Raw genomic sequence first — 26,269 nt, 5'->3', positions numbered from 1 at the left:
GTTTGTCTTTAGTTTTTTTTTATTTTCCATCAGTTGCAGTTGATGTCAAGTACAGTAGACAGTGCAGAAAGACCCTGCAAGCACTTTGACATTTATACAATACTTGCTCTAGGTTTTATGTTAAAACAAATTTGGAATAAGTGCATAATCTGCCTAAATGTTATTTTGTAATTGTCATGTTTTAGTTTTAAATTACCTAAAGTTGCAGAGCATAGTCTGATTACGTAGTTTCTAATATATCAAATGTCATTCTACTTTAGCTTTATTTGGAAGTATTTTTATTTGAGTAAATTCTTGGAGTACTTCAGTAAAAAAAAAGAATGTTTGACTCTACCGACGAAGGCATGACGAGCTGTACTCTGTAAATTAACGATTTCTCAATTCAAATGTAACTTTTTAGCACTAAACGTCAGTACACGGCATCTCTAGACATTTTAAGGCAAACCCCTGTCCGATTCACGTTTCATTTACGCTACAACTGCTACGTTCCGCAGTTTTCTGACGTTAGACCGTCAGTGAATGGTAGCTGCATTTCAACACTTTGACCACGAGATGGCACCAAAAACTTAAACTTAAAGGACGTTGAAGTTTTAATCCTTTGTGAAATTCCTCATGCACCCTGGCTCATTAAATAAATTTAGCATTGCAATTGGTTTAAATCCATAAAGTTTGTCTTTTTTAACAATGTTAAAAAAAAAAAAAAAACATTTTTGGACTACCCGTTTTGTCTTATTGCAAGAAAAAAAATAATCTCCATGGTTAAACGATGTAGACAGGTTCAGGAAAGCCTCAAAATAAATTGATGTGGCATAAACCCAGCGGGCACCACCCAGCAGACCGATGCCACTGGTGAATAGAGCCTCATTTATCTTTGCAGTGCTCAGTAGAAAGAGCTCACACTGAGCCTTCAGATTCCTGCACCCAGGGGACGGACAGAAATGGAGTCTCACAGGCCTGAGCTCAAGTTTCAACCCCTCACAGCTCACAAACTTACAGCACTGAGAGGAAATGATTTATACAGGAAAGCTTTGGTTTCTGGGTAAATGCTCCCCTTAGTGGATAATATTTTAATCATGATGCAGAATGTTTGTGCGCAGAAGGGCAGGAGTAAGAACCAGACACTTTTGAAACTATCATTTATTACACATTTCTGTAGGGGCTTACAGCAACACAAGATCTTGTCAGAGGCGAAACATTGAACGTAGACAGCTCTTACCACTGCTTCAGGCAGATCCCTACTGGAGTTAACTTTGCTCAAATAATCAGAGGACCACAATCACTACAACGCACAGGAAGCTTAAAGAAATCACACAGAAACAGACACCAACAAGGACCAACACTACTCAGGAGCTAAAGCATATTTTGCAGATGAGCTGAGCCACATAGCTGTACTGGGACATGGCACCGCTTTTCCACGCCGCAGTTTTGGACCTTGGATAATAGATAGAGGCGTCTTTTCCATCTTCACTCCATACAGGGGAGGCAAACCTAGCGTGGCCAACATGTGTGGGGGGATTATTTATGAGCAATGAACACGCAGTGGCCCGAGGAAGCTGACCCGGTTCAGATGGGGCGCCTGAAGTTCTTGCCGGCAAAACGGGCCTTGTCACCGAGCTCCTCCTCGATCCTGAGAGAAAGTTACAACCATTTCAGACTCAGAAATCGAGGAATTCGTTTAGGATTTGTGGACGTTTGTGGGAAAGTCTCACCTCAGGAGCTGGTTGTACTTGGCCAAACGCTCGGATCGGCAAGGAGCGCCAGTCTTGATCTGCAACACGTTTAGCAATACGTTACACAGGGTTCATACACTTCACACAGTAAAACTCAAGCATTTACAGCAAGTTTTCCACTTTGAGATAAAAATATAATTTGAAAAATGACAGATATATAGTTTATTACAGTTAGGTCCTTGTGATCATATTCTACATCCTACAGCAGGGACAAAGTAAACTGAAATATAGCAAAATTAGACATCTCAATTTTATGTTTTGAGATAAAAAAAAAAACCCAGTTTCAATAATGTTGTTAAAAGTATAAAATACAAGAACTTTTATTTCAGTTACACTGATCAGTGAGTCATTGAGCCATTAGGAATAAAAACTCATCACTCATTAAAACAATCCCAACAAATCATGTTAAGGTAAATTAACTTTCTGCTCAAAGGAAATGCTTAAAGTTACTTTAGAGATTTTATTTTCCAGGTTTTCTGGTCTAAAACAAGAACACTTAGTCTGATTCAACTTCAGCCTGAAAAGTTAAATCTCAGTAATGATACAGCTTTGCTATGTGTATGAAAACATCTGGTTTCAACAGTACGTAACATTTTCCAAATTTAGGTTTTTTTAATCAAACATTGCACTTTATCACAAACCCTGATTGGATCTTGACGTGAACAATGAGGTTTTTTTTGCATCGTCGGCGTTAAATTGATTACCTGTCCAGTGCAGAGGCCGACCACAAGGTCAGCGATGAAGGTGTCCTCGGTCTCTCCGGAGCGGTGGCTCACCATCACCCCCCAGCCGTTGCTCTGGGCCAGCTTGCAGCTAAAACAAAGGGTGAGTGTTTCAGTCTGCTCAAAGTGTATTTACTGCTTTGAATCTGGTCAATAGGACCACCGTGTTATGGACACTCACGCCTGCAGGGACTCTGTGACAGAGCCGATCTGGTTGACCTTGAGCAGCAGGCAGTTGCAGGCTTTGTCGGCGACGCCCTTGGCGATGCGTTTGGGGTTGGTGACGGTGAGATCGTCTCCCACCACCTGGATGCTGGTGGTGGCTGTGAATTTGGTCCATGCCTCCCAGTCGTCCTGGTCAAAGGGGTCCTCGATGGAAACGACTGAGAGAGAACGGTGGATGTTTGGTATTCTGAGGTAAAGCCGCTGCTGTTGCCATTTTTATTCGCCAATAAAAAAAAGGAGTTAAAACTCACCTGGGTAATCCTTGACGAAGCTCTTGTAGAGGTCAGCCAGCTGGTCAGGGGTGATGTAGCGGCTGGGGTCATCTGGAGACTTGAAGTCCAGGTCATACTTGCCCCCCTTGTAGAACTCGGAGGCAGCCACATCCATGCCGATGACGATCTTGTCGGTGTAGCCGGCCTTGGCGATGGCGTTCTTCAGCAGCTCCAGAGCTACAGACGAGCAAAAAACATTTCAGGAGTTTAACCTCCAATTGAGAGATTTGCCACAGCAGCTCACTGCTGATGTCAGAAACTAGCAACGTGCAAGTCAAATTAATGCTTTTATTTTGAAATATCCAAACTTAAAGTAGGATTGCAGCCAACGACTATTTTAGGAATCAATTTTGACAATTAAGTTGATTTAAAAAATGTAAACATCATCAAATCTTTCAACCACTTTGGCTTATTCTATACAGTATTAGAAGTGCACAAAAAAAGCAATTATAAAATCCAACAGCACTCCTTTAGTTATTGTATGCAACAAAATGAAACGTGTGAAACGCTGAGCTCTTTCTGCTCGACGCATCAGTACAGTACAAGGCTAATATGGCGATTCTTTTTAATTAACCAAGTAAGTAAAAAGCAAATGGTGCTTGAATCTAAAAAAAATCTGCACCGAGTGAGTTTAAGGTAGAAAATATTTACAATCCAAAATGTGTTTTTGAACAGTTCTGGTTCAATTACAGCCGACTGTGTTTTATGGAGTCCATATAGTTCAGTTAATGATAAAGTGATTCAATTAGTCGATCATTCAATTATTGATTCATCACGATTAATCGTTTAATAGCATCAATTCCTGTTCAGGATTGTGCAACCTGCTGCGTTTTTCACACCTTCTTTGTTTTCCAGGATGTTGGGGGCGAAGCCGCCCTCATCTCCCACATTGGTGGCGTCCTTGCCGTATTTCTCCTTGATGACGTTCTTCAGGTTGTGGTAGACCTCGGCACCGATGCGCATGGCGTCCTTGAAGTTGCTGGCGCCAACAGGCAAGATCATGAACTCCTGCATGGCCAGCTTGTTGCCAGCGTGGGAGCCGCCGTTGATTACGTTGAAAGCCTAAAGCGAGGCAGAAACGGGTCAGCTTTCGAGCGCAGCGACTTTTTGGATCGGACGATGTTTGGAGATGAATCCTCTCGGGACACTGACAGGCACTGGGAGGATGACGTCGGGGTTGCCAGCCAGGTCAGCAATGTGGCGGTAGAGGGGAACGCCCTTCTCCGCTGCACCAGCCTTGCACACAGCCAGGGAGACACCCAGGATGGCGTTGGCACCAAACTTGGCTGAGGGGAGGAAGACGACCATTTCAATGCGATGTAGGAGTATCATAAACCTTTAAAACTCACGAGAGTTTAGTGACAAGATTTGTAAGCAGCGAGCATCTTACACTTGTTTTCCGTGCCATCCATGTCCAACATCAGCTTGTCGATCTTCTCCTGCTCCACAACGCTCACATCCTGGATTCAGACACAACAGGACGAGTTCAACTGGAGCTATTAAAATTAAACTGCTTTGACTTGTTGGTTAGGAGCACACTCCAGTCACCATCTGAGAACTTTACTGTACTAATGCACGTTATTTTTAGACACAAGAGGTGAAAGTCATTGGTAACAAAGGCTCATTTTACACGGGAAAACTGTAAAGTTAGTCATCTGGTTAAAATGTTCTGTTAAACTGGTTTTCAAACAAATTAGCCAAACAATGAATGGTCCTACCTTGCTGACCAGTGCAGGTGCAATAGTTTTATTGATATGCTCAACAGCTTTAGAGACACCTGCAAGGGACAAGGAGACCATGACTGACGGACAGGAGAAGACCATGCAACGCAGGCCACACAGATGAACACAGAGCATCCGATTTATGTCAATGTATGAGTGAATTATTAAAATATTATCCACCAATTCAGCAGTTTATTCCACCATTTATTTATTCATTTAAATCTGTGAACATCTGTTAGTGCCTGACGGACATTAGTCTCCAGGAGCAAACTCATTCTCCATGCTGCTGTGCAGTGCAGAGAGTCGCCCTTATTTTCCACTTTATTTACCTGGTTACATAACGCAGGCGCCAAGAACTCATTTATATATTTAACAGCTCTTTTGACTCCTGACAGGAGGAACAGAAATGGGGAAATTGAAAAGAAAACATGATGAGGAAAGAGAGCAAGAGTTTATAGGAGTGTTGAAACGAGCTGAAAGGTTGCAAAAGGATGGAAGTGACCAGAGTTTAGAGAGAACAAACAGAGATAAGTTACCTTTGCCCATGTAGCGTGTTTTGTCATTGTCACGGAGCTCTAGAGCCTCATAGATACCTGTGGAAGCACCGCTGGGGACTGCAGCCCTGAAGAGACCTTAAACGAGACATTTGGTTTTACAAATGCTGCCTCATGGATAAAGAAAGCAGCATTTAAAGACAACTTCACCAAGACGGCCTGCTTCCTAAATTCCAACTCTCTGGTGCACAATCTGAAACATTTGAACCCTGTGGTCTGCACCACGGTGAGTAAAAAGCACAAATATTTGTCCCTTCCAGTCAGAGGGGAATAAAACACGCAGGGAGGAAGTCGTGCTGCAGATGGCGGTGATGTAATAAGGGAATTTAAAAAAAAAAACAAATCCACCAACTGAGCATGTGCAGAAAATCTGTGGCAGGATATCAAGTCCTGCCCACACAAGATCAAACCCACTTCAGTCAAACGTGAATGAAAACCTGAAGAAAAAAAAAAAAAAAAAAAAAAAGCACCATTCGTTTTACTCAGTGGAGCAGCAGAGATTGCAGTCTGAGGGGATTTAGTGCTTAGGCCAATGGGGCACAGTCACCGTCGAGGCCCGAAGGTAATGCCTAACAAATCATCCGCAGCTAGAAATCGGCACGAAGCAGCAGGGGGCTGCAACCAATCAGACCATAAATCAGGGGCTTTGCCTCTTCATCTGCCAAATCTGGGGCTAAATGCAGTAAAAGAGGCTGAATAAAACGCAGGCCGTTTACATACAGTCCTACAAGTTGGAAAAAAGATGGTGGAAATGTCCAGCGGGACATGAAAAGGCACAATAATGATGGCCTGACTGGATGCAGCAGACGCTCTCTGGGGTTTATCTGTTGTCAAAACAGAGCTGCTGGACTTAAAAGGTTGTCTTCATCAAAAGAAGTGGAAAATAAACGAGCTTTACAGTTCACAGAACATGTCAGCCACCCTAAGCTGAGGAAAAGCTGAGAGTAGCTCTGCAGGGTTTTTCAGGCCAGTCCAACTCTTCCATGTCAGTGGTCATTCAGGTTGCTTCATTAACATTCTCAGGACATTTCAGGGGTTTGAGCAACTTCCTTTGTTTCAACCCAAAGAACAGAAACGACCCCAATCCGATACAAAAAAAATAAACGGTGGGCAGGCCATTAGTTGATTAAATGAACAAATCCAAACCTCAGCCAAATGAGTCACAGGTTGAAGAATTTACAGCTAAACTGAGCAAAGCAATTTAATTCATAGATTTTAAACATTACTTTTCTGGGCCAAAACAGGTTTATCATTTTATTTGATGTTTGACTTCCCAGTTCAACTTTAGAGGGTAAAAGAAAAAAAGTGACCCTAATTTATGAGTTAAAACATATGCTATTGAATTTAAATTTTTTATTAAACTAAAAAATAAAATGCAAAGAACAATTTGCCGATGCTTTTATAGACATGTTTTCTTTATTCCAATCAAGGAGAAAACATGAAACATAATTTGACAGATTGTCCCACCTCTAATCCCAAATAAATTCGGGGTCTTGGTAAAGATGCTGCATGGTGTTGTGATCCAGAGCCGTTACAGTAACAGTGCGCTGCGGAGGCCGTGTGAAGTTACAGGAGCTATTTTCAAACATTCGGTTTATCTGATCCACTCTGCAGCAGCAGGTCAACAACCAGCTGAACTGTCCGCAGCTTATGTGATACTTTCCAGGAAGACATCTTCATTACAAGCCATCAAAGAATTTAAAAAACAAACAAACTATTAAGGTTTTCAGGCCAATACTGAATTTCAGTTTTCTTCTAAGCCTGGCTGGCAGCTAGCCGTTTTCCTTCAAACAAAAATCTGCAGCAGGTTCTTTGATGGAAGAAGTGGTTTTGAATTCAATGGAAAGTGAAGAATTACTAGATTATTCCCATTTATGCATCAAAGAATAATGTCCCCAAACTTTATCAAATACCAACTTTGAAGGGAAAGCCTAAAATAGAATCTCAACACAAAAGCACAGACATCCTCAACTCTAATGATTAATATATTAACTGATATTAATAAATGACAGACCTGGCGATTAAGATTTTAATAGACTAAAAACGATCAGGTATCAGGGCTTGCCTTCTCTACGTTCAGAAAAAAAAAAAAGCTAAACTCTCTGCAGACCCCACACATCCTGAACATGAATCATATAAACTGTGGTACAGAGCGCCATTTGTAAAAACAAGCTACCACAGATGGTTTCCTTCCCCGGAACGTCACTCTGATGAATGTCAAAGCGCTCAGATCAATACATTCCTACATATTCAAATTTGTCTCTTTTGTAAAAATAGTTTGATACATTTACAACGGTTTTTATTTCCTTCTTGTTGTATTCTAAACGTCTGAGATTAAAGCACAACTGAAGTCAAATTCCTTGTTTTTGTGGGGAAATAGAATAAATCTGGTATCGATTCTGAAATGCAGTCATTCAACACTTAGTTCTATTGGTCCGCTTCCATTTCAGAGTCTTGGACGCTTTAATCTTGTCAAACATGGACTGGATTATCCTGTGCCTGGCAAGAGATCATTAAAAGAATGCCAGGTGCCTTACAGAAAGAGAGACAGGAATACCTTTCTTGGTGTACAGGTCAACTTCCACAGTGGGATTACCACGGGAGTCAAAAATCTCACGAGCGTGGATCTTGAGGATAGACATCGTTCTTTATCTGTTTGAGAGCAAAAGCAAAAAAAAAACAAAAACAACTCATTAATTTAATGCAGCTCTGCAGGAGAGCGGTCAGCCACACTGCAGTCTCACAGCAGAGTAAACAATGACTTAGCAAAAAGCAATCAGAACACACTCCGGATCAATGTTCTTATGTCTTGAGCTGTACACGCCACCAGACTGATGCAGTCTGACCAGGACGGACGTTATGTTGAAGTCAGAGAGGCGTGGCTTCCTGCAGAATAATCTCTGCAGGTTCATTCAGGTTATTTGACATGCTGGATTACACACAGAAAAGTGTTGCAAAATTCTTGCACAAGCATCCTCTACTGCTAATAATTATGCAACCGCTTTTAATTGCAGCATTTAAAAGTAAACGTAGCCGACAATGGGGAGTGTTTGGCCTCTTTTTATTAAAATGATATGGACTGCAGAGGCGAGTGCAGCAGCAGAGGTCAGAGAGGGGTTTTCAGTCGGGATGTCTGGCCGTGACGCCCGGAGCGGTTCATGGATTAGCACTCAGTCTATGCGAACCGTTCCAAATCCAGACTCTGCAGCCGGAGCGGAACCAATGGAAAGCGCTGCCCATAAAAGCCTGACTGGAAATGTGCAAACAGCACACACTCAAAAACACAAATGGAAAAGGCTAAAGTAACCTGAGGCTAAACATCACCATCGATTCTTTTAATAACTTTTAGCAAGCCATCATAAAATTAACCAAATTTGACCATTATGATGATGGCCAAATCTGATTCTACTGTGATCTGAATGTAGATCGAGTTTCATATCTATCAATTATCCATTAGACTGAATATGAAGGGATCCTAGATTTGAGCATGCAAACTGCACTGAGGTACTGAAAATAGAGATGCAGTCAATCAGGCAGAGATTGGACAAAGATTTTTTTTCTTTTTTCTTAAATGCATCTTAACCAGGAACATTGAACAAATAGGTGATTTATTTCCAATGTAGACACAGAGTGGAATGAGTCTCTTCTGCTCTGACTGCTGGCGATGGTATGGTACTGACTGGATAACTGACTGCAGTGCGTTCAGGCAGAGGCTCTCGGTAGCTGATGGGCTGGACAAAAATAAAGTCTCCAACAACAAAAGGAAAGTTGTTAGATTTAAGACCCGTTTTTTTAAAAACACACAAAAAAAGGGTAAAGATCTGAAAAGTCAAGTAAAGCAACAAATTGTTTCGGCCAAGAGTGTCATTACAAATGTGCGCAAAACTTTGTCGATTTAGCTTTCAAACAAGGTTAGTTACACTCAAAAAAAAAAACAAAAAAAAAACTGTGGGATCATTTTACAATTTAGATTTTCTGTTTGATTCAAACTACCCCAATTAAGAAAGCTGAAGTCCATGAAGCCAGGTTAGGATTGGTTACAGTTAGCATAGGAAAACAAAACCTTTAATCAGCATCAGCCGGGAAAAACCTCATCTGTTGGGAAGTAGTGTTTCACATTTAAATAACTACCACGCCCACTTTCCATAACCGACACGTGTGATATTAAAGTCATCTTTAAAAAAAAAAAAAAAAAAAAACTTTACGGAATAAGCAGGAGAGCTACCTGATAACAAAATGGCGTCCACTGATAATTACAGACATCTGACACTTTCTGAAGAAATAGTTTGATGAAAATAACCAAATAAAGTTCATTACTGAACTGGGTAAGTTACCAGTAATGTTAAAACCCTACAGATGTGCATTAGAAACGGGCCGCTTGAAGCAGACACTGGAGCCTGCACCGGCTTGCTGCACAGTAATTTTCCTTTTCCTGTAGCAGACACGCCTCCGCCCCTGCTGCATTCAACTAGTTGTCCCAACTAGCGTGGCACCGCCGTGTCCTCCACACACCGCCGAACAACAGCCTCCAATAATGTTTTTAAACAAAATGGAGGGGTGCAATTTACTGCAAGGTGGACCCGCAACTTGACACCTCCTGTTCCCCTCCACACACTGCGGCTCTAAATGGAGCGAGACATCCATACAGCTGACGGCCTGGTTTAAAAATAGACGATGTGCTACAGGCTGCTGCATCCTGAAGATACCAAACCATGAACAGAGGAGGAGGAAAGCTGTCCGAGCTGGGGAAATCATCGGCTAACTATTTAGGTGTCGGCTAACCCAAGGACAAGCGTCCGAGGATGCCATCGAGGACAAAAACCATAATGTGGATTTTGAGAAGAGAATAAAGTGCTAATATTAATATACGACATGCACTAGACATGTACAAGAGTTAATAAGTAATAAGAGCTTGGTCAAAGTAGGAAGAAAAAGCAGCATAACGCAGTTAAAGTTACCTTTCCGGCCTAACTGTGTGCAAGGACGGTGCTGTCTCTCTCTCTCTCGTGCGGGCAGGCAGAGAAGGCGCTCGTGACGCCGAGTGCCGAATGATAAGTGGACGGAATCAGGAATGACGCGGCCTGATTGGCTGAGAGTCACCACGCAGAGGCGCAGGAGTGAGGAAGCACGTTCACCGTCAGGCGGCTACGGCAGGCCGTTATAACATATAATCAAACCGCACTAACTGGTTGGGTATTTCAAGGGAAATGGAACTGAGAAAAGTTATGAGACCACCACGAAAAAGAGACACGGAATCATCGTATTACATAATATGGCATTTATATTCAGTTACATTTATTTGTATTGTATCAGTCCATAATACGCTGCCTCGAGGCACTTAAAGAAAAAAAAAAAAAGACATTCAATCCAGTCAGATAGATGTATTCAAAGTCAAATACATTCCAGTTCATTATATCAATCAAACAACTTAGTAAAGTGCAGTTTATTTTTTAAATTGGTGAAAAAGTTTTGTAAGGAAACCCAGAAAATTGTTTTGAGTTAAGCATTCACTCCCCCTGAATGAGCATAGCAATACTAGACATTCGATTGTATTGTATCATTGAGCTTGGTGCAATCCCTCATACTGAGCACGCAGATAGCAACCGTGGAGTGAAAAAACTCCCATTTAACAGGAAGAAAACTCCAGCAGAACCAGAACTTGGTTCAGCGTGTACGGCTATCTGCCACAACCATCTGGGGGTTTGAGAAGACAGAACGTACAAAAAAATAAACAGAAGCACTGATCTAGGAGTACTTTCTATGTTAAAGAAAGAGTCGGTTTTAAATGCTACAGGATTAATTAGAGCACATACAGTTAGTTGTGACAAAAACTCAGCCAATAGCCTCGACTGGGAGAGAGACAGGGTTTAAGACTGAAATACAGGGCCATGTGCTGGCAGCAGTGGCTCAGCAATCTAATATGAAAAGTATGAGAATTGAACGTGGATATCTAGAATACAAGTTTCCCCAAGTTAGTTTCTTTCCTTTTCATTCCGTCTTCTTTTTTTTTTTAACTGCATCTGCTATCCGAAAGCCAAAGACTCACAAAAATAGAACATAAAGATGATTAACATGTGGGAAACGTGTTCGGCTGAAGGCCGTGTATTATATGATGCGATAGCTTGCCATACCATACGACTTAACCGAGAAGAAGATGCGGACTTTCTTAATTGAAGCATCGTCTAAAAGAACAGCACAGACAAACACAGTACAGGTTGACTTTTAAATCAAACGAATGCTGAGAAATGTATGGTTTTACTTGTTTTCATTCATATAAATTCAATGATGGAGTATGCGGAAAGAAAGATGACGCAGAGGTGAGTACGTGCAGAGGAGCAGGCGTGCAGAGGAGCAGGCATGGATCTCCCGACTCTGTGTTTCGTTGTTGGTCACATGTTAGTTGTGGTCTCGTTTCCCGGCAGTGACTCCCCCCTGCTCATTAAAAAAAAAACCATGAAATGAATGGAAATGTGGAAATGAATCACTTCACCCAGCGTGAGACGTGCACTTCAAGTAACACGTTTTCTGTTGATTTAAAACATACCGACAACGGGTGAGTATAAAAATAAAGTACGTAACAGATTTAATTAGTTTTAAAATTTTCAGCCAAGCTTTGATTTTCCTTTTTCACAAACTGCACTCAGGAAATGATATGAATTAGTCATAATGAGCAATTTGCGGGTTTCCCCCTCTACCAAGCTGCCATCTAGTCTCTGTGTGACACGGTAACTCTGCAGCTGCGCAGTCCACAGCGTGCAGCATCAATAGCAGAAACAACAGAGAGGGAATGACTGCTGCAATGACCTTGAGACTGCGATGTCAGATGCGCCCCCTGGTGCTCACAAAAGTCACACACACACACACACACACACACCAAACTCATTTTAGACACATCTTTAGACGTGAGTATTCCCTCAAGAGTTTATTTGTAGATTAATTCAGAAATGTCTTGTCCAAATTAGAACATCTGGCGTTTGAAAAGGCCAGATTAACCAAACACTTAGATTAAAATACAAAATTTCAACCTGGAAAATAACTAAGTTGTCACAGTAAACATGGTATGATGATGAGCGGTAGAGGAAAGAGAGGGTAATCAGATAATATGACAGACGTGTTGAATATAGAAACAGGTGAGCAGCAGGTTGCTGAAAGGAGACTTAAACTCTAGAGACCCCTGGTGGATCATTGAAGACATGACAGATAAACCCCAGAAAGTTCTTCAAATATTTTTTGTGCTGCTGTATTCGTTGCTCTTGGCCCTGGTAGGTAAACTGAAAAATGTGCAACAGATGTAAGAATTTGGACATCGTGCAATATACATTTGGTTCCCTTCTATAATATGAGATGTGGCTATAACTTAATCCACACACATGGAAAGGTCAGATGAAAGTTATTTCCACACAGTTCTTAATACCTTTTTTTTGTTGTTGTTGTTTTTTGTTTTTGTTTTTACCCAGAATGTTCAGTTGTTGGTGAGAATGTTGAAAATGAAGAGGAATTTTTAGTTTTCAACAAGAAGCCCAATAACATATCCAATTTTGCAAAACAAAAGTGGAAAATTCCAGTTTGGAAAGTCTTGAGCCCTCATTAAAAATTTTATGACACACCAGAGAAGACCGTGTACAGGACAGGTCGTCACAATCTGATAGATTTGGACAAGCTCGGGAAAGGAGAGCAGACAAATATTACAACGTCAATATGAGGTACGTTAGTAAATGTGAGGATTTGGTTTTTTCCTGTGTGTTAATTTATGTTTCTGTGTTCTGTTGTGTTTCTGTGTTGCCCCACGTTTCTATTTTTAGTTGAGGTGCACAGAATAAATGTCAAATCGAATGTGGAAAAAGTTTTGAAATTATTTGTCAAGGTGTTGTTGTTTTTTTTTCCCCAACAGAAAAAGCTGATACTTTTAAGAGACAGTTTATGTTACTCTATATTCTTTGTTGGCTTTCCTCCATATTTAAAAATACAACGTTTTTGTTGCTGCTTATGTAAATGTAAGTGCCATCAGTCACCACTAAGGGAGGCTGCAGCCCAGAAAGTCCCTTAGCTTGTGCAATAACATCTTTGGATGCTTTGCTACTGCAGCACAGCAGTAGCAAAGCATGTCTCTCACAGCAGGGCCTTTTCTACCCAAACAACCCAAAACCTCCAAAACACATGCCACTGCCTAAGCAACACCACCACTCACACAGACACACACACAGACACACACACAGACACACATAGAACATCTCAGGCCACTTTTGTCGCAGCGGATCTGCGGTAGACTTTCAGCACAACCACACAGCCCAGCCCTCTGATGTTCTTAGAATGATAATCAAAAACGAACACACCCAGATAGAGTAACTAAAGTACCTAGTGTGTGTACCTCAACACACTCACTAGTTATTACTGCACAGCAGCACAAGCCAAACAACTTGAGAAATAAAACCAACATGAAGAACAAACAAATGTGAACTTTCATTTCACATTTGTTTAATCATTGGAATCATTGGCGCTTTAGTTTATATGTTAGTGATTTGATTATTTCATTATATATTTTTCTTTTTCTTTCTTTTTTTATTGTTCTTGTTTTGTCTGTTTATGGACCATAATTGTGTCTAAATAAAGAGATTGATTGATTGATTCATTGATTGATTCATTGATTGATTGATTGAATAATGATAATGCAAGCACAGTAACGCAACATGCATTAAGGCAAAAGTCTGAAAGTTGAAGATTTCACACAGAACTTCAAGCAAAATCAACCCTGTTACGGAAATACAAGCCTGTCACGCAGACATTGCAGTACTTGCCCTGGAACTTGCCAGTGAGCTAACCACAAGCTGAAGCATAATTAGTTTATAGGTCTTTCATAATTCATCAATGCTTTCAAGATCAGCTGCAAAGTTAAGACATCATCACCAGGAAACAAAGCATGGCCGTTTAGCTCTTCGTGTAACAATAAACCCCCAACCAAACCAGGTTAATCCAGGTGGCACAGAAATGTAAACATAATTCATTTGGAGAAAACAAGTTTAATGTGGTTTTCAATCAATTCGAATGAACACATCCTGATGAGTTGAAATGGACGCCTCTCTTTTCAAAATGCCACTCTAGAGCAGTCTTCACACGTCTAGAGGCAATCTGCAAAAGAGATTTGGGTTTCATTGGCATTTAAATGTCAATTTGACTGCCAAACTCATAAATCCCAGAGGTCTGAACCGACTCACGATTCATTGAAGTCAAAATGATTAACATACGAGTATTTTTAATACAAAATGTTATCTCTAAAAAAACATACCGATGGCAATACTATTAGCTTGACGTCTGCAGACAAGTTTTTTGAAATGATCAAGACAGTTCCTCTTAAAATATTCTTTAAATATAAACAAATTAGTAAGTAAGAAGTCCAGATTGTATAAAGCAATAAGTGATAACAAAGTGACAAGCCAACTGGAAGCTAAAATCTGGTCCCGCACTTTGTTGAACCATTTTCCATCTGTCAATTGAACTGTTCTATTGATCCGCATTTAAGTCTTCCCACACCTCTGCTTTTACTGGCTCAAAGATTAAACTGGTTTGCACATCTGGACCAGACCATCCAGTAGAAGTAGATTGTTGTTCATTCTTATGCCTTTTGTGTTTGCTGCTCAAGGGTCCCTTCAGTAACTCCCGTTGAGTTTTCTCATCATCTTCAGAGGACGTTTTTATACCTTGGATGTAGACAGTGCTAACAAACAGACTTTGCCTGGTCTTTCCAAACGGATTCAGGATTTTTATTAATGTTGATCGATGTTAACTTTGAGTGAGTTGAGAGAACATGAGACATGTCAACATATGTGACACGGCATTAATCTATGCTGCACATGTCAATCATTTGGTCGTAGCATTGATCCTTCATAAAAAGTGTTTGCAACAAAAAAAACAAAAAAAACAAACACCCAGGGAGGTTTGCAGTAGTCAGCTGTGGCCACAGTTTCTGTGTCAGAAGGGAACTTGTGACATTATGGTGTAAAATGGAAGTGAGAAAAGTGAGAAAAGTGCTTAAGTGTGAAAAAGTGCTAAAGTGTAAACTTTGCTTATTCAGAGTCTTGTCTGGTCTTAGATGAAAAGATTAACAGGGCTGCGTTGGGCGCATGCAGCTGAGCTGTAGAGCTGAAACGAGCAGAAACAGACAATTTTCTACAAAACCATAACAAAACAAGCAACTCTTAAACTAATTAGTTTTTCATTGCAAAGAAAGAGTAAACATCTTTCAGACAGATAATCTTCCTCGCAGTTATGTCAGTTTATTGGTTTGTTAACAAATGAAACACAAAAGAGGATGTTTGGCTGAACGATGGTTGCAAGTCTTGCACTTCTTGATCTTTCCACTTTCATAAAAACAACCTACCAAGATGTATCGGCCAAAATGTCTGGTGTTATGGCAGGTGTTGAACATTGAACATGTCTCATGTTCTCCTGTGATTCAAGTATTGAGAAGTTTAAGCTTTCAAATAGAACAAACAATTGAAGTAACACATTGATGGGATTCTTTAGAGGAATGCTTCAGAAAGCATCGGCTTCCTTGCGGCACTAACAACAAGAGACAGAGAAGAGGAGCTGAACTGCTGACAGACTGGCTGCACTGGGCAACTTTCAGGTGTAGACATGTGTTGCTTTGAGAGCAGGGCGTTGCTGGGAAAGAGCAATGGATCTTCACGCTCAGCCGACTTCTTTTAGAAATGGTAAACAAAGCTGAACTTCTCAACTCGTCAGCTCCTTTCCTCGATCCAGGTCGCTGGATCAACAATGCATTTTTGCGCAAACAACATGACTGGTCCCCCCGACGACCAGGTGATGTATTTGACACAGTGGTGAGAGGTGCCGAGAAAGACGGCTTCCCTTCTTCGCTTGGGTGACTTTTTGCTGTAATTTGTGGAAGGAAAATTTGAATTGAAACAATAATAATAATTAAAAAAAAGCCATTAAAAAATGTGTTGGTGTTTATGTTTCCTGTGAACAGCTTTAATTGTACTTTATTCAGATTTTAAGTGACCACACAACACAAGCAGTTCATGGCTAAAGGGGGAAGGAGAAGTATTTATGGCTTCCAAATTGTTTTACAAATGAAAATCCCTCAGTTGTGAGTCATTTTGAGTTTGTCTCTACCAGCTTTGCTCATCTGGAGAGAAATATTTGCTTACTTTTCTTTGCAAATAGAAGAGTAGAGTGACTTCAGGGATGGATTTTTAAGTCGTGTCTTGCAATGGACTGCATACTACTGCTGCGTTTGGAAACTACAAGTAAATTTAACATGTTTTGTCATCATTGCACTTTCTACTTATGGTTAATCAAAGATTTCCCTTGGCTTAAAGCATTAAATGCACGCTGTGGCTATAAATCTGTTTTCATTGATTACAGTGTCTTTGAAAAGTTTTAACTTTTCAGTCATGTGGTGAAATTATTCATCGACGGCCTGACATACCTGATCAAAGTTACACTGTTAAGTCTGGATGCCATTTGTCTAAAGCCCAGGAAAGATGGCACAGACTACCGTAGATTGAATACGATGGATTTTAGCCGTCGCATTTAGAGCCATCGCGTCAGGCTTTTACACTTCATTAGACTGATAAGTTGACTTTACAACTGTTATCCTGAAAGAAAGAAATTCCTGCTTATGCAAATCTGCACCCTAAGCAGGAAAGAAAATATTTTTACGACACGGGCGTACAAAACGAGGACAAGGCCAGATGTGTTCAATCGTTGTGGAAAATTACAGTGCAGAAGTCTAACAACTGTGACCTTGCAAAAACAACAAGAAAAGGTGGCATTAGAACAGGAACTGGTTGAAAATGAAACGGTTGGGTAGTTTTCAGGAGGATTTCTTTAAAACCTGCAGGACAGATTGTTCACTGTAACTTTTATGTTTTGGTAAGAAGCTCATTGTCCATTTCAGGATATTTCTTTTTTTTTTTATTGCTTGAGATAAATAAAGCCGTCTGACAAGAGAACTAAGCTTGTGTTTTGTGCGCGCGCATCTCTTCTTCTTTGCTGAAACATGTCGGCTTTAAATGACCAGTTTGGTCCTGGCTTCTTACTGTGATCCCGATAACGTCCTCAAGATGTTAAAAACCATCATTGTGGTCATGGTGGGGATGAACCTGGTAATTTACTGGGGAAGATGACAGCCAGGGTTCTTGTTTAGTTAGACACTGAGGGGCATCATGTCTGTGGCTTCTTAATGATCTCACTCTTTGTGCGTAGGACAGTCTTTCATGTCTTTTCATGTCTCCCATGATGCCCATAATGATCTGGTATACTGGCTTCCTTATCCCGGCTAATATAGTTTAGTTTTTGGTTGTTTTTGACTCAGTGTTAAAGCAACTGCTGCTAATGAACTACAGATAGCACTTGAGAAAGGAACATTTTTAATCCAATTTGTCGATTGGATGATTTAACACATTTGTTTTTTTTTTTTTTAAGTCTTGTTTAAATCTTGCTTACTGTTGATGAATTTGCGCCACAGTTTTTGTCTAAGCTTTTGTACTGACATCAGGCAACTTTAAAGAAAAAAGAAAAAAAAAGAAAAAAAAAAGCAAGATTCCTTCAACAATGGATTTGCTTCTTGCTTGTTTCGCATCTTTTTGTGTCTAAGAGCAATAATTTATGTGTTGGAGAGGGTTACGGCTTTTCAAAAACAATTCATTTACAAGAATCCCACAAATCATTCAACAATGTTTGTTTTTTTTTTGGACCGTAAAAACATTTAAAACATTTAATAAATCAATCGAGTTCTTTGCAGAGACAGACTTTTTTGCTGTGAGACGATATTTACAGTGATGGGAAAATGTGTCGATAACGCCGTGTTAACCCCATGAAGGGAGAGGTCGTAAAACCAACTGGAGCAACAACAACATGAAGTACCGTAATCATTATATTATTATATTTTCGTATATATATATTCATATCTAATCCTTTTTTTTTTTTTTTACTGTTTTTTTGTTAAGGTTTGCAGCACTCCAGTCATGTTGGGGTCAACTTAAGTTTTTTCTGCCGTTCTGCAGTAGATTTGTTGTTTGGGCTCGTCATCTTGCTGCAGAACTCAGGTTGGATAAACCTTCAGCTGCAGCCTTATGACTCTACAATGCTTTGGTATCAAGGAGTTGACGGACTATTTAGTAACTGCAAGGCTGGTAGGTCATGTGGCTGCAAAACAACCCAGTATCATCACCCTCCCATCATGCCTTGCAGTTGCTTTACTATTTTTGGTTGCAAACATGGTGCTGTGCATTAAGACATGATAACATCTTCGTCTTATCTGTCCAAAGAAGACTGTTGCAGAAGTCTTGAGTTTTCTTTTTGTTTTTTTGTTTTTTGAAAGGGTTGGCTTGCTTTTGCAATACTGTCCAAGAAGACACGCAGATAACAATAACCGTATCCTGTTGTCTGATTTATAGAGATTATTTTGACTGTTTTTGCCATTTCTGTAAAGGTTGGATGGTCTGACATTGAAGTGAAGATCGGTTGCTGCTTCAAATGTTTACCAGTTTGTAAATGGCCTTTTAAATCTTCTTAGACTTGATGAGCAGCCAGCAAGAACTGCTCCTTGAAGGTCGCGGCTCGTCTCCTCCCTTCTTTTGACATCGTGTAAACTCACTTTTGATCAGCGGCTTTAAGCTGCTACTTTCTCGTTTAAACTTTATAGAAGGAGCAGATAAAGGTTTTTGTAAGACTCACCGAGAAGTCATAGAGACGTACTTGTCACCATGACAGCGCCTATAACCATAACGACAGAGTCAAGAAAAATGTAAAACATAATAAGGGCCCTCACTCTTCCTCACTTCACTGAGGCAGACTCTGAGCTGACACAAAGCAAACTCAGGGTATGTTACCCTGCAGTGGATTAGGTTCCTTATTTATCTAGTCTGTGTGACAAAAGCTTTACTGCATTCATTCAAGTGCATCAGCTGTGCCAGGATGGCTTTAGGTAACAATCTTGCATGACAGAGCTCATGGAAAGAAGCTACAGCATCAAAGTAATAGGAGACCAGCGAGGATCTGCAGACAAAATCCAGAATGTTTTTTTTTATATATATATATATATATATTTAAAATGTTGTGTTTGTGTCACCAGACTAAGCAAAGTATGTCTTTTTCTCTGGTGATCTTCAAGAAGTATTAAGTTGTACCATCAGAAGTTCATATTTCAGGTTCCCACTACGTCATTTGGCAGATTTACTTGCTAATAAAACCCACCAAAGCAGCATGAAACATCAATAACGCCCTGTAGAGTGGGAGCTTAGTTTGGCTCACAGTTTTTGTCTGTGGCAATTTTGTGTTCAATGTACAAGTTTCCTTTGGAAAAAAACCCATTACCAAGGGGGTGGTAGTGCTGAAACCAAATATAATGGACCAAAGGCATCACTGCTAAAAAAGTTCTCACACCCACTTCCAGCTTCATATTAGAATTCATTCATTTTTAAAATGTTTTTATCTTATGTTTTTGAATACCTACTGAATATTTTCTCTATTGTTTGTGTTTAAAGTGAACCAAGTGCAGCTTTAAATACAGTTTCCAGGCTGGTATAAAGATATCAAATAAAACGCCACATCCAAAACTTCAAACAATTCAAAAACTGGCAGCAACACCCTCTGGTGAATAACCTAATTTATTTATAATAATAAATTTATTCACCCTGTGGTGAATAAATTTATTCACCAGAGGGTGAATAAATTCACCATTGGGTAACTTTTGTTACCCAACTCTTGTTGGGTAACAAAAGTTGTCCAACAGGTAGTAAACCTGCGCTTGTTGTTGTGAACTGACAAGGAGTTCCTGAAACTCTAATGGGAGCAGAGATTATGGGAAAGGAGGCAAGGCAGGTGGGACTAACTGAGCTGTAAACGTTGTGAAGAGAACGATAAAACTGAGGCCTCAAGGGAAACTAACTAAGCAGACAGACAGAGATCAAAAGGTGTCAGTGGGACACTCAGAGTAAAGAAACAAGATGTAAACCGGACTCTCCAAGACTAAAGAACCGTTGTTTGGATATTCTGAATCAGACACCCTGGGCCTGAAAACAAAACATCATTTGGATCCTCAAGTTGTTGTCCAGGCAGCCGGAGACTGGACAGGAGGAAGAAATCACAATCTAAAGAGAGAAGAATACACTTTGAGGAGGTTTCATCTACATAACCTGACACTGTACAGGAGTTGCCGGTTAGAGATGTGGAGCAATGGCCATCAGTCGAACCCGAGAACAAAAAAGGACTGTGGACCAAACTGGAAAGGAAATGTTGGCTGAAGAAAATGAAGTGATTCATATGAGATTAATGACGTGGTTTTATTTCACTTTTATTTCACCAGGAAAATTCCGTTGAGATTAAAAATCTCTTTTGCAAGACAATCCTTAGGTGAAGTAAACTAAGATACTGGCAACAAAAAATATATAAATTAATTAATTAATTAATTTAAAAAATGGAGGAACGATACGTATCGAAATAAGGAACAAAACAACCGAGTGTTATTTTTTGAACATGCAGCAGTTGGAAAGCATTTGTCAAACACACGTTCACCTTTTGGTTAGTCTCCAATGAGGAAAAAAAAAAGTGCCTGGGAATGACGGAAAAATATATTGTTGAGCAATCCAGTAAAATTGCTGATTCATTTATCCCTGTTACAACATCCGAGGGCTGCCAGGGCAAACCGTGCATACACACACTCACACACTCAACGAGTAGGAAAATCAGGTTAACAGCGGGTCGGACATGTTGAAACTGATGCGCAAGGTGATGCTCTGTATAATTTAGTGTTACTTACTTAATCAGATCACGTGATAATGGAATGGCTTTATCAACCCGGAGCTGTCCTCTTTTTTTTATTTTTTCTTCTCAGAATGTTCTGAGGCACCAACACAATGACACTGACATGACTCCGCTTGTTCAGCTTCCTTTGAAGTCTGATACAAATGTCGCGTACGTCTGTTAGTCTGAGCACATTTTCACAGCTATAAACAACTGGAGAGGATACGAAAGAGACTCTTCCAGTAGAGAAAGGGTAATAAATGTAAACATATGTTTACCAAATACATGATTCTTTTAAAAAAAAAAGAAAAAAAAAGAAAAAAAACACAACTAAAGAGACCAAATTTGTCCTTTGCACAAATTGCAACTGTTCTGACTTAAACAGACACTTCATTTTCTTTCCCAGAGTATTTCAATCCAAGCCCGAACTAAATTAGGAACACATTTCAGAGTCGGACTACATCAGATTGGTGCCTTTTCCAGTCGCTTTGGCATTGCTGAGAAGCGCTCTGGGCGGTTTCAGCAGAGCGCAACACCTCCCCTCACCACATGTGGGTTAAATGCAGAGAGCAGCCCTCTGCGGGGTGTCAGTGTCCTGCGTGACGGATCCGAGGCGCAGTGATGGAGATCCTCTCCGCGTTTGTCTCCGCCGCTCTTGTGTGCCTGGTTAATGCCGGAGCCCATACTGATATACACTGGACATACAAAGGTGGGCTTCCTTTCCGCTTTTTGAATATAATTATTAAAGTCTTGTTCAACGTGATTGAAGCCGACTGTCCTGGTGCGTAAAACGCGCGTAAAGTAGCGCTGCGCGGATTAGACTTTGAGTAGGGCAAAGAAACGGTGAAAAAAAAAAAAAAAAAAACTTTTGTTGTTGGCGTTTTTATTTTTTATTTTTGTAAATCAAGTCAGTTTATTACGATTTTTACGTGAATCCTGGATTCTTGCCATGTGCGTTACATCTGCCAAGCACATTTTGGAAAACGACCGCTGTGGCATTTTTAGCTTGTTAGTACACATTCATCGGAACAAATTATACTGGTAGTTGGATAGAGCAGCTACTGTTAACATTTCTGTGGTGAATAACCAGCAATATCCAGTTGAACAAGTTCTGTGCGCTCTCTTTTTTTTTAATCCTTCTACAAACAGTCATAACATAAACATAATGATCGATGCTAATATTTGGAGTCGTGTGGTATGTACCTTTTTTTTTTCTGAGGGTGGATAAATGTCTGCCTGTTTTCAACACAGAGGGAGCCTTGGATCAGACGCACTGGGCAACCAAATACCCAGCATGTGGAGGCAAGAAGCAGTCGCCGATTGACATCCAGCGGCGCAACGTCAGGTTCAACCAAAACATGCTGCAGCTGGAGCTGAGCGGGTATGAAACTCAGAAGGGAAATTTCCGCATGACCAACAACGGGCACACAGGTACGAGTGACAAAGAGCAGAAATGACATAAATGTTTATGTTGATTATTGTCCCTGATAGTGAGCCATATGAATGATCCATATCAACAGTCAACACTACTTCATTATCTATCTATCTATCTATCTATCTATCTATCTATCTATCTATCTATCTATCTATCTATCTATCTATCTATATCTTTGTCACAGAAATATAAATAGATTACAAATAGTTCCAACAGGAAAATAAACAAAGCAATACAAATTAGACACAGTAGAAAGTCTGTCTTCTCATTTGTTTTCATGCCATCTGGCCGTAAACGTCTGAAACTCAACAGCTGTACTGTAAAGTATTCATGATCGGTGATGAAATCTTTATGCTGGCTTCAGTTCAAATCGACCTGCCTCCCTCCATGAAGATCACCAAGGGTCTCCCGGGACAGTTCACAGCTGTCCAGATGCACCTGCACTGGGGCGGCCTGGACCTGGAGGAGAGCGGGGCGGAGCACACCATAGACGGCAGCCGCTACATGGCGGAGGTGGGTGGGCGATGAAAGCAACAGTAAAACTGGGCGCTTTTCTTTTTTTTGTTTGTTTTTTAGAAGAAAAAAAAATCCGGAAAGGATTGTTTTGTTTTTTTTTCGGTTCAAACCTAATGTGTTCTTTGTTTTCTCCTTCCCCCGGCAGCTCCACGTTGTTCATTATAATTCTGACAAGTACAAGAGCTTCTCTGAGGCCAAAGATAAGTCGGACGGCTTGGCAGTGCTCGCCTTTGTCTATGATGTACGTGAGCCGCAAACACTTCTTCCTCTACTCAGTTCAGCACCTTATTCACCTCAGAAAAGAAAAGAAAAAAAAGACTTGAGAAGAAAAATGAGCGTTTGTTCTTTTGGAGGAAGTTTCAAAGACGCCTTTGTGCTAAATATATATATATACATAAAAATAGTAATCCGATGGTCTTTGAAGTTGTTTTTTTCCCATAGCGTATTGAAGGCTTTATTGCGTATTTGGCTGAGGACCGACTCGTTTGAAAGAGACTTTTATCCAGCAGTCTGCGACAAGTCTGACCTCTGCGACACTTCAACCCCCGTCCTTTGAGGTCGTTGCTGCGGGAACGACCTCAGCCGACAACCACTTTGACAGCAGCAGAGAGCAGTCTGTCTGTCTCTGTCGGAGAATTTGATTTAGGAAAAAAAAAAGGGATGCTACTTTGAGGGGAAATAAAATTTTAATTTGGCGAAACAGGCCTCCATGAGATGCTATATGCTAGCTAACTTCTATGGACATTTGAGCTGTTGCCACATTTGCATCTGATGGATTTTTAAGCAGGATTTTTAAGCACCCAGACGTAAAGTCGTAACAGTGCGTGACTCTACGAAGCAAAACTACTGGAGTAAAACACGAAGGTTTTCCTTTGACACGAGTGAAGCAAGCCTTTAAGACTTTCTGCTTGTTTTCCAGTATGGTCATTTTGAGAACACCTATTACAGCGACTTCATATCCAACCTGGAGAAAATCAAGTATGCAGGTGAGTCCTCCCTGCACGCACAGACTCCTCTTCGTAGCTCGACCTCTTCAGAGCTCCTGTGACTGGACGTTGCGTCCCTGTCAGGTCAGAGCATGAACATATCCAGCATCGCCGTGCGCGACATGCTCCCCGAGAACCTCAGCCACTTCTTCAGGTACGAGGGCTCCCTCACCACGCCCCCCTGCTTCGAGAGCATCATCTGGACCGTGTTCGACACGCCCATCAGTCTGTCACACAACCAGGTATGACGCCGGGGGGGAACACATGGAGAGAGGAGCAAGTCCTAACTAGAAGCGGTCCTACTGGTTTCATTTCTCTTGCTCTCTTTGCGCTGCACCCAGATCAAGAAGCTAGAGAGCACTCTGATGGACATTGATAACAAGACTCTGTGGAACGATTACCGCATCGCTCAGCCGCTCAACGACCGCGTTGTGGAGTCTTCCTTCATGCCACGCCTTGGGAAAGGAAGTGCGTGATCTATTACTGATTCCTCAGAAACCGAGTGAATCTGCAGAGTTAGTTCTTTTTTTTACTTTTTCATTTTGACTCATCTTTGGTCTTTTTGCCTCCGCAGCGTTTTGTCAGCAAGATGAAATCGAATCTAAGCTCTTGAAGATCGAGGGCCTGATAACTTCTCTTGGAAAGAATATGTATTCAGGTGCTTGAAACTGTTGGATGTGAGCACAGTAAATGCAAAATCTCCTCTTGACCTGTGTGACCGTTTTTATTTATTCCTCTCCAGGAATAGGAGGACGCTCCAGCTCAAGGCATTCCAAATATGGTACAGTTTTTGTATGGTACAGGAATTTGATTTGAGCAAAAAAAATAAAAGCATGTAAATGAAGAAAAAATTAACCAAAGTTAATTTGGTTAACTTTGGTTAAAGGTTAACAAGCTAAAGGTTTTTGAGGACAAAAACTAAAAAAAAAAGCTAATTAAAATGACCAAAAAAAAGAGTAGGTGGTAGCATTTGCCTTATGTGGTGTCAGCAGAGGCAGGTATTTTATCTTGAGTGCAACATTTCAAAGCAAAACAAACAGAAAACCAGACTCTTTCCCTAAAGAGAATCCAAATTATTTCACCAGTAGCTTTAAAACCACGCCACGCTTTAAAGATGTCTGTCGTTTGATTTCTTCTCCAGACCACGGGGAGCTCTTTCCTCTGGTGCTCAACTTTGAAGACAGAAACTCCGTCAGCTACGCCCTGGCTCCCCTCAGCCGCATGACTCTGGACGCCTTCACGGTCTGCATGCACGTTCTCCTCAGGGCCCCGGGGGTCCACACCGTCATCTCCTACTCCAGCAGCATCCACGACAACGAGCTGATGATCTCCATCAGCCAGGACGCGAATGCGAGGGAGGTGGGCCTCTGGATCGGCGACGATTTTGTCAACATGCCGCACGGCTTCAACACCCAGGACTGGACCAACTACTGTGTCACCTGGTCGTCCCACTCGGGCGGGGTGGACCTGTGGATCAACGGCAAGGTGGGGGAGCAGAGGCACCTGCAGAGCAGCCACATGATCAACCTCGCCGGCGAGTTCGTGTTGGGCAAAGACCAGGACGGGGTCCTGGGGATCTCCGACTCGGACGCCTTCGTGGGCAAGATGACGGACGTGAACGTGTGGGACTACGTGCTGACCACCGCGGAGATCCGAGACCAGGTTTTGTGCGAGAGCAACAGCACCGTGGTGGGGAACGTGTTGAGCTGGGGGAGCAGCCGGTTCAAGATGTACGGCGGCGTGCAGCTGGACAACCAGTACAGGTGCTCCTGATGTGGCTGCACGTTTTCAATAACTTCCGAGTAAAATATTCCAAATTTGACGCCCTCCGTGTGAATTTGAGGGGAATTAACTGGCATTTGGAGGTCATTTAAGCATCATACGCAAACACGAGCATTAAAACTTGCTTTTATCATAAACAGAAATATTTGCAAACGATAAACAACTCGTGCTTGACTTTCGGCGATCTGTGGGTTCGAATGTGTGGCTTCAATTTATAGCCTGGGGTTGTGGAAATCATCTGTGGAGGAATGCAGAGTGCATGTGGGTGGGGGTGGTGTGCCCTCAATCCCTGGCAGTAAGCAGCATGCTACGGCTACGTGAATGTGAGGTATAGTAAAAAGCGTGTATCCTTGAAATATGGTTGTTGTAATCCCAGTAATCCAATAAATTATTTTTACAAGCTGCAAAACTGAGGTTTATTCCCATTTGTTTCTTTGAATTCCAGTTAATTCCCGTGGAAAGGTCCTAACTTTGAAATATGCCACCGTGCTCCTGAAAACCCTCCTCTGCTGGGCTTTAAAACGAGCTAACCACTCTGCACTCCCCCCACCCCCTTCA

At 41.2% G+C, this 26,269-nt stretch overlaps 2 protein-coding genes across 3 annotated transcripts; one reads left to right on the top strand and one right to left on the bottom strand.

The window, feature by feature from the left end:
• Nucleotides 1–1,121: 1,121 nt before the first annotated feature.
• Nucleotides 1,122–10,270, bottom strand: eno1a (enolase 1a, (alpha)). 2 transcript variants are annotated; one of them, XM_007570933.2, is made up of 12 exons: nucleotides 10,183–10,270; nucleotides 7,782–7,876; nucleotides 5,207–5,302; nucleotides 5,000–5,058; nucleotides 4,340–4,409; nucleotides 4,102–4,235; nucleotides 3,789–4,011; nucleotides 2,929–3,126; nucleotides 2,634–2,835; nucleotides 2,435–2,543; nucleotides 1,710–1,768; nucleotides 1,122–1,627 (listed from the first exon to the last, which is right to left on the bottom strand). In XM_007570933.2, exons 2-12 carry the CDS (start codon nucleotides 7,864–7,866, stop codon nucleotides 1,564–1,566), a joined length of 1,299 nt encoding a protein of 432 aa, XP_007570995.1. In that variant the 5' UTR covers nucleotides 7,867–7,876; nucleotides 10,183–10,270; the 3' UTR covers nucleotides 1,122–1,563. The 2 variants fall into 2 exon arrangements, with proteins under 2 accessions (XP_007570995.1, XP_007570994.1); XM_007570932.2 differs by lacking the exon at nucleotides 5,000–5,058 and adding an exon at nucleotides 4,668–4,726.
• Nucleotides 10,271–21,284: 11,014 nt separating this feature from the next.
• Nucleotides 21,285–26,120, top strand: ca6 (carbonic anhydrase VI). The gene is made up of 10 exons (XM_007570931.2): nucleotides 21,285–21,701; nucleotides 22,244–22,423; nucleotides 22,792–22,940; nucleotides 23,089–23,184; nucleotides 23,863–23,929; nucleotides 24,014–24,171; nucleotides 24,271–24,397; nucleotides 24,504–24,587; nucleotides 24,672–24,710; nucleotides 25,071–26,120. Exons 1-10 carry the CDS (start codon nucleotides 21,614–21,616, stop codon nucleotides 25,700–25,702), a joined length of 1,620 nt encoding a protein of 539 aa, XP_007570993.1. The 5' UTR covers nucleotides 21,285–21,613; the 3' UTR covers nucleotides 25,703–26,120.
• The last annotated feature ends 149 nt before the right edge of the window (nucleotides 26,121–26,269 follow it).

The sequence above is a fragment of the Poecilia formosa genome, unplaced genomic scaffold (assembly GCF_000485575.1).
Source record: "Poecilia formosa unplaced genomic scaffold, Poecilia_formosa-5.1.2 Scaffold270, whole genome shotgun sequence".
Classification (NCBI taxonomy): Eukaryota; Metazoa; Chordata; class Actinopteri; order Cyprinodontiformes; family Poeciliidae; genus Poecilia; species Poecilia formosa.
The sequence above is the reverse complement of the archived record's forward strand: the minus strand, read 5'-3'. Positions and strand labels throughout refer to the sequence as shown.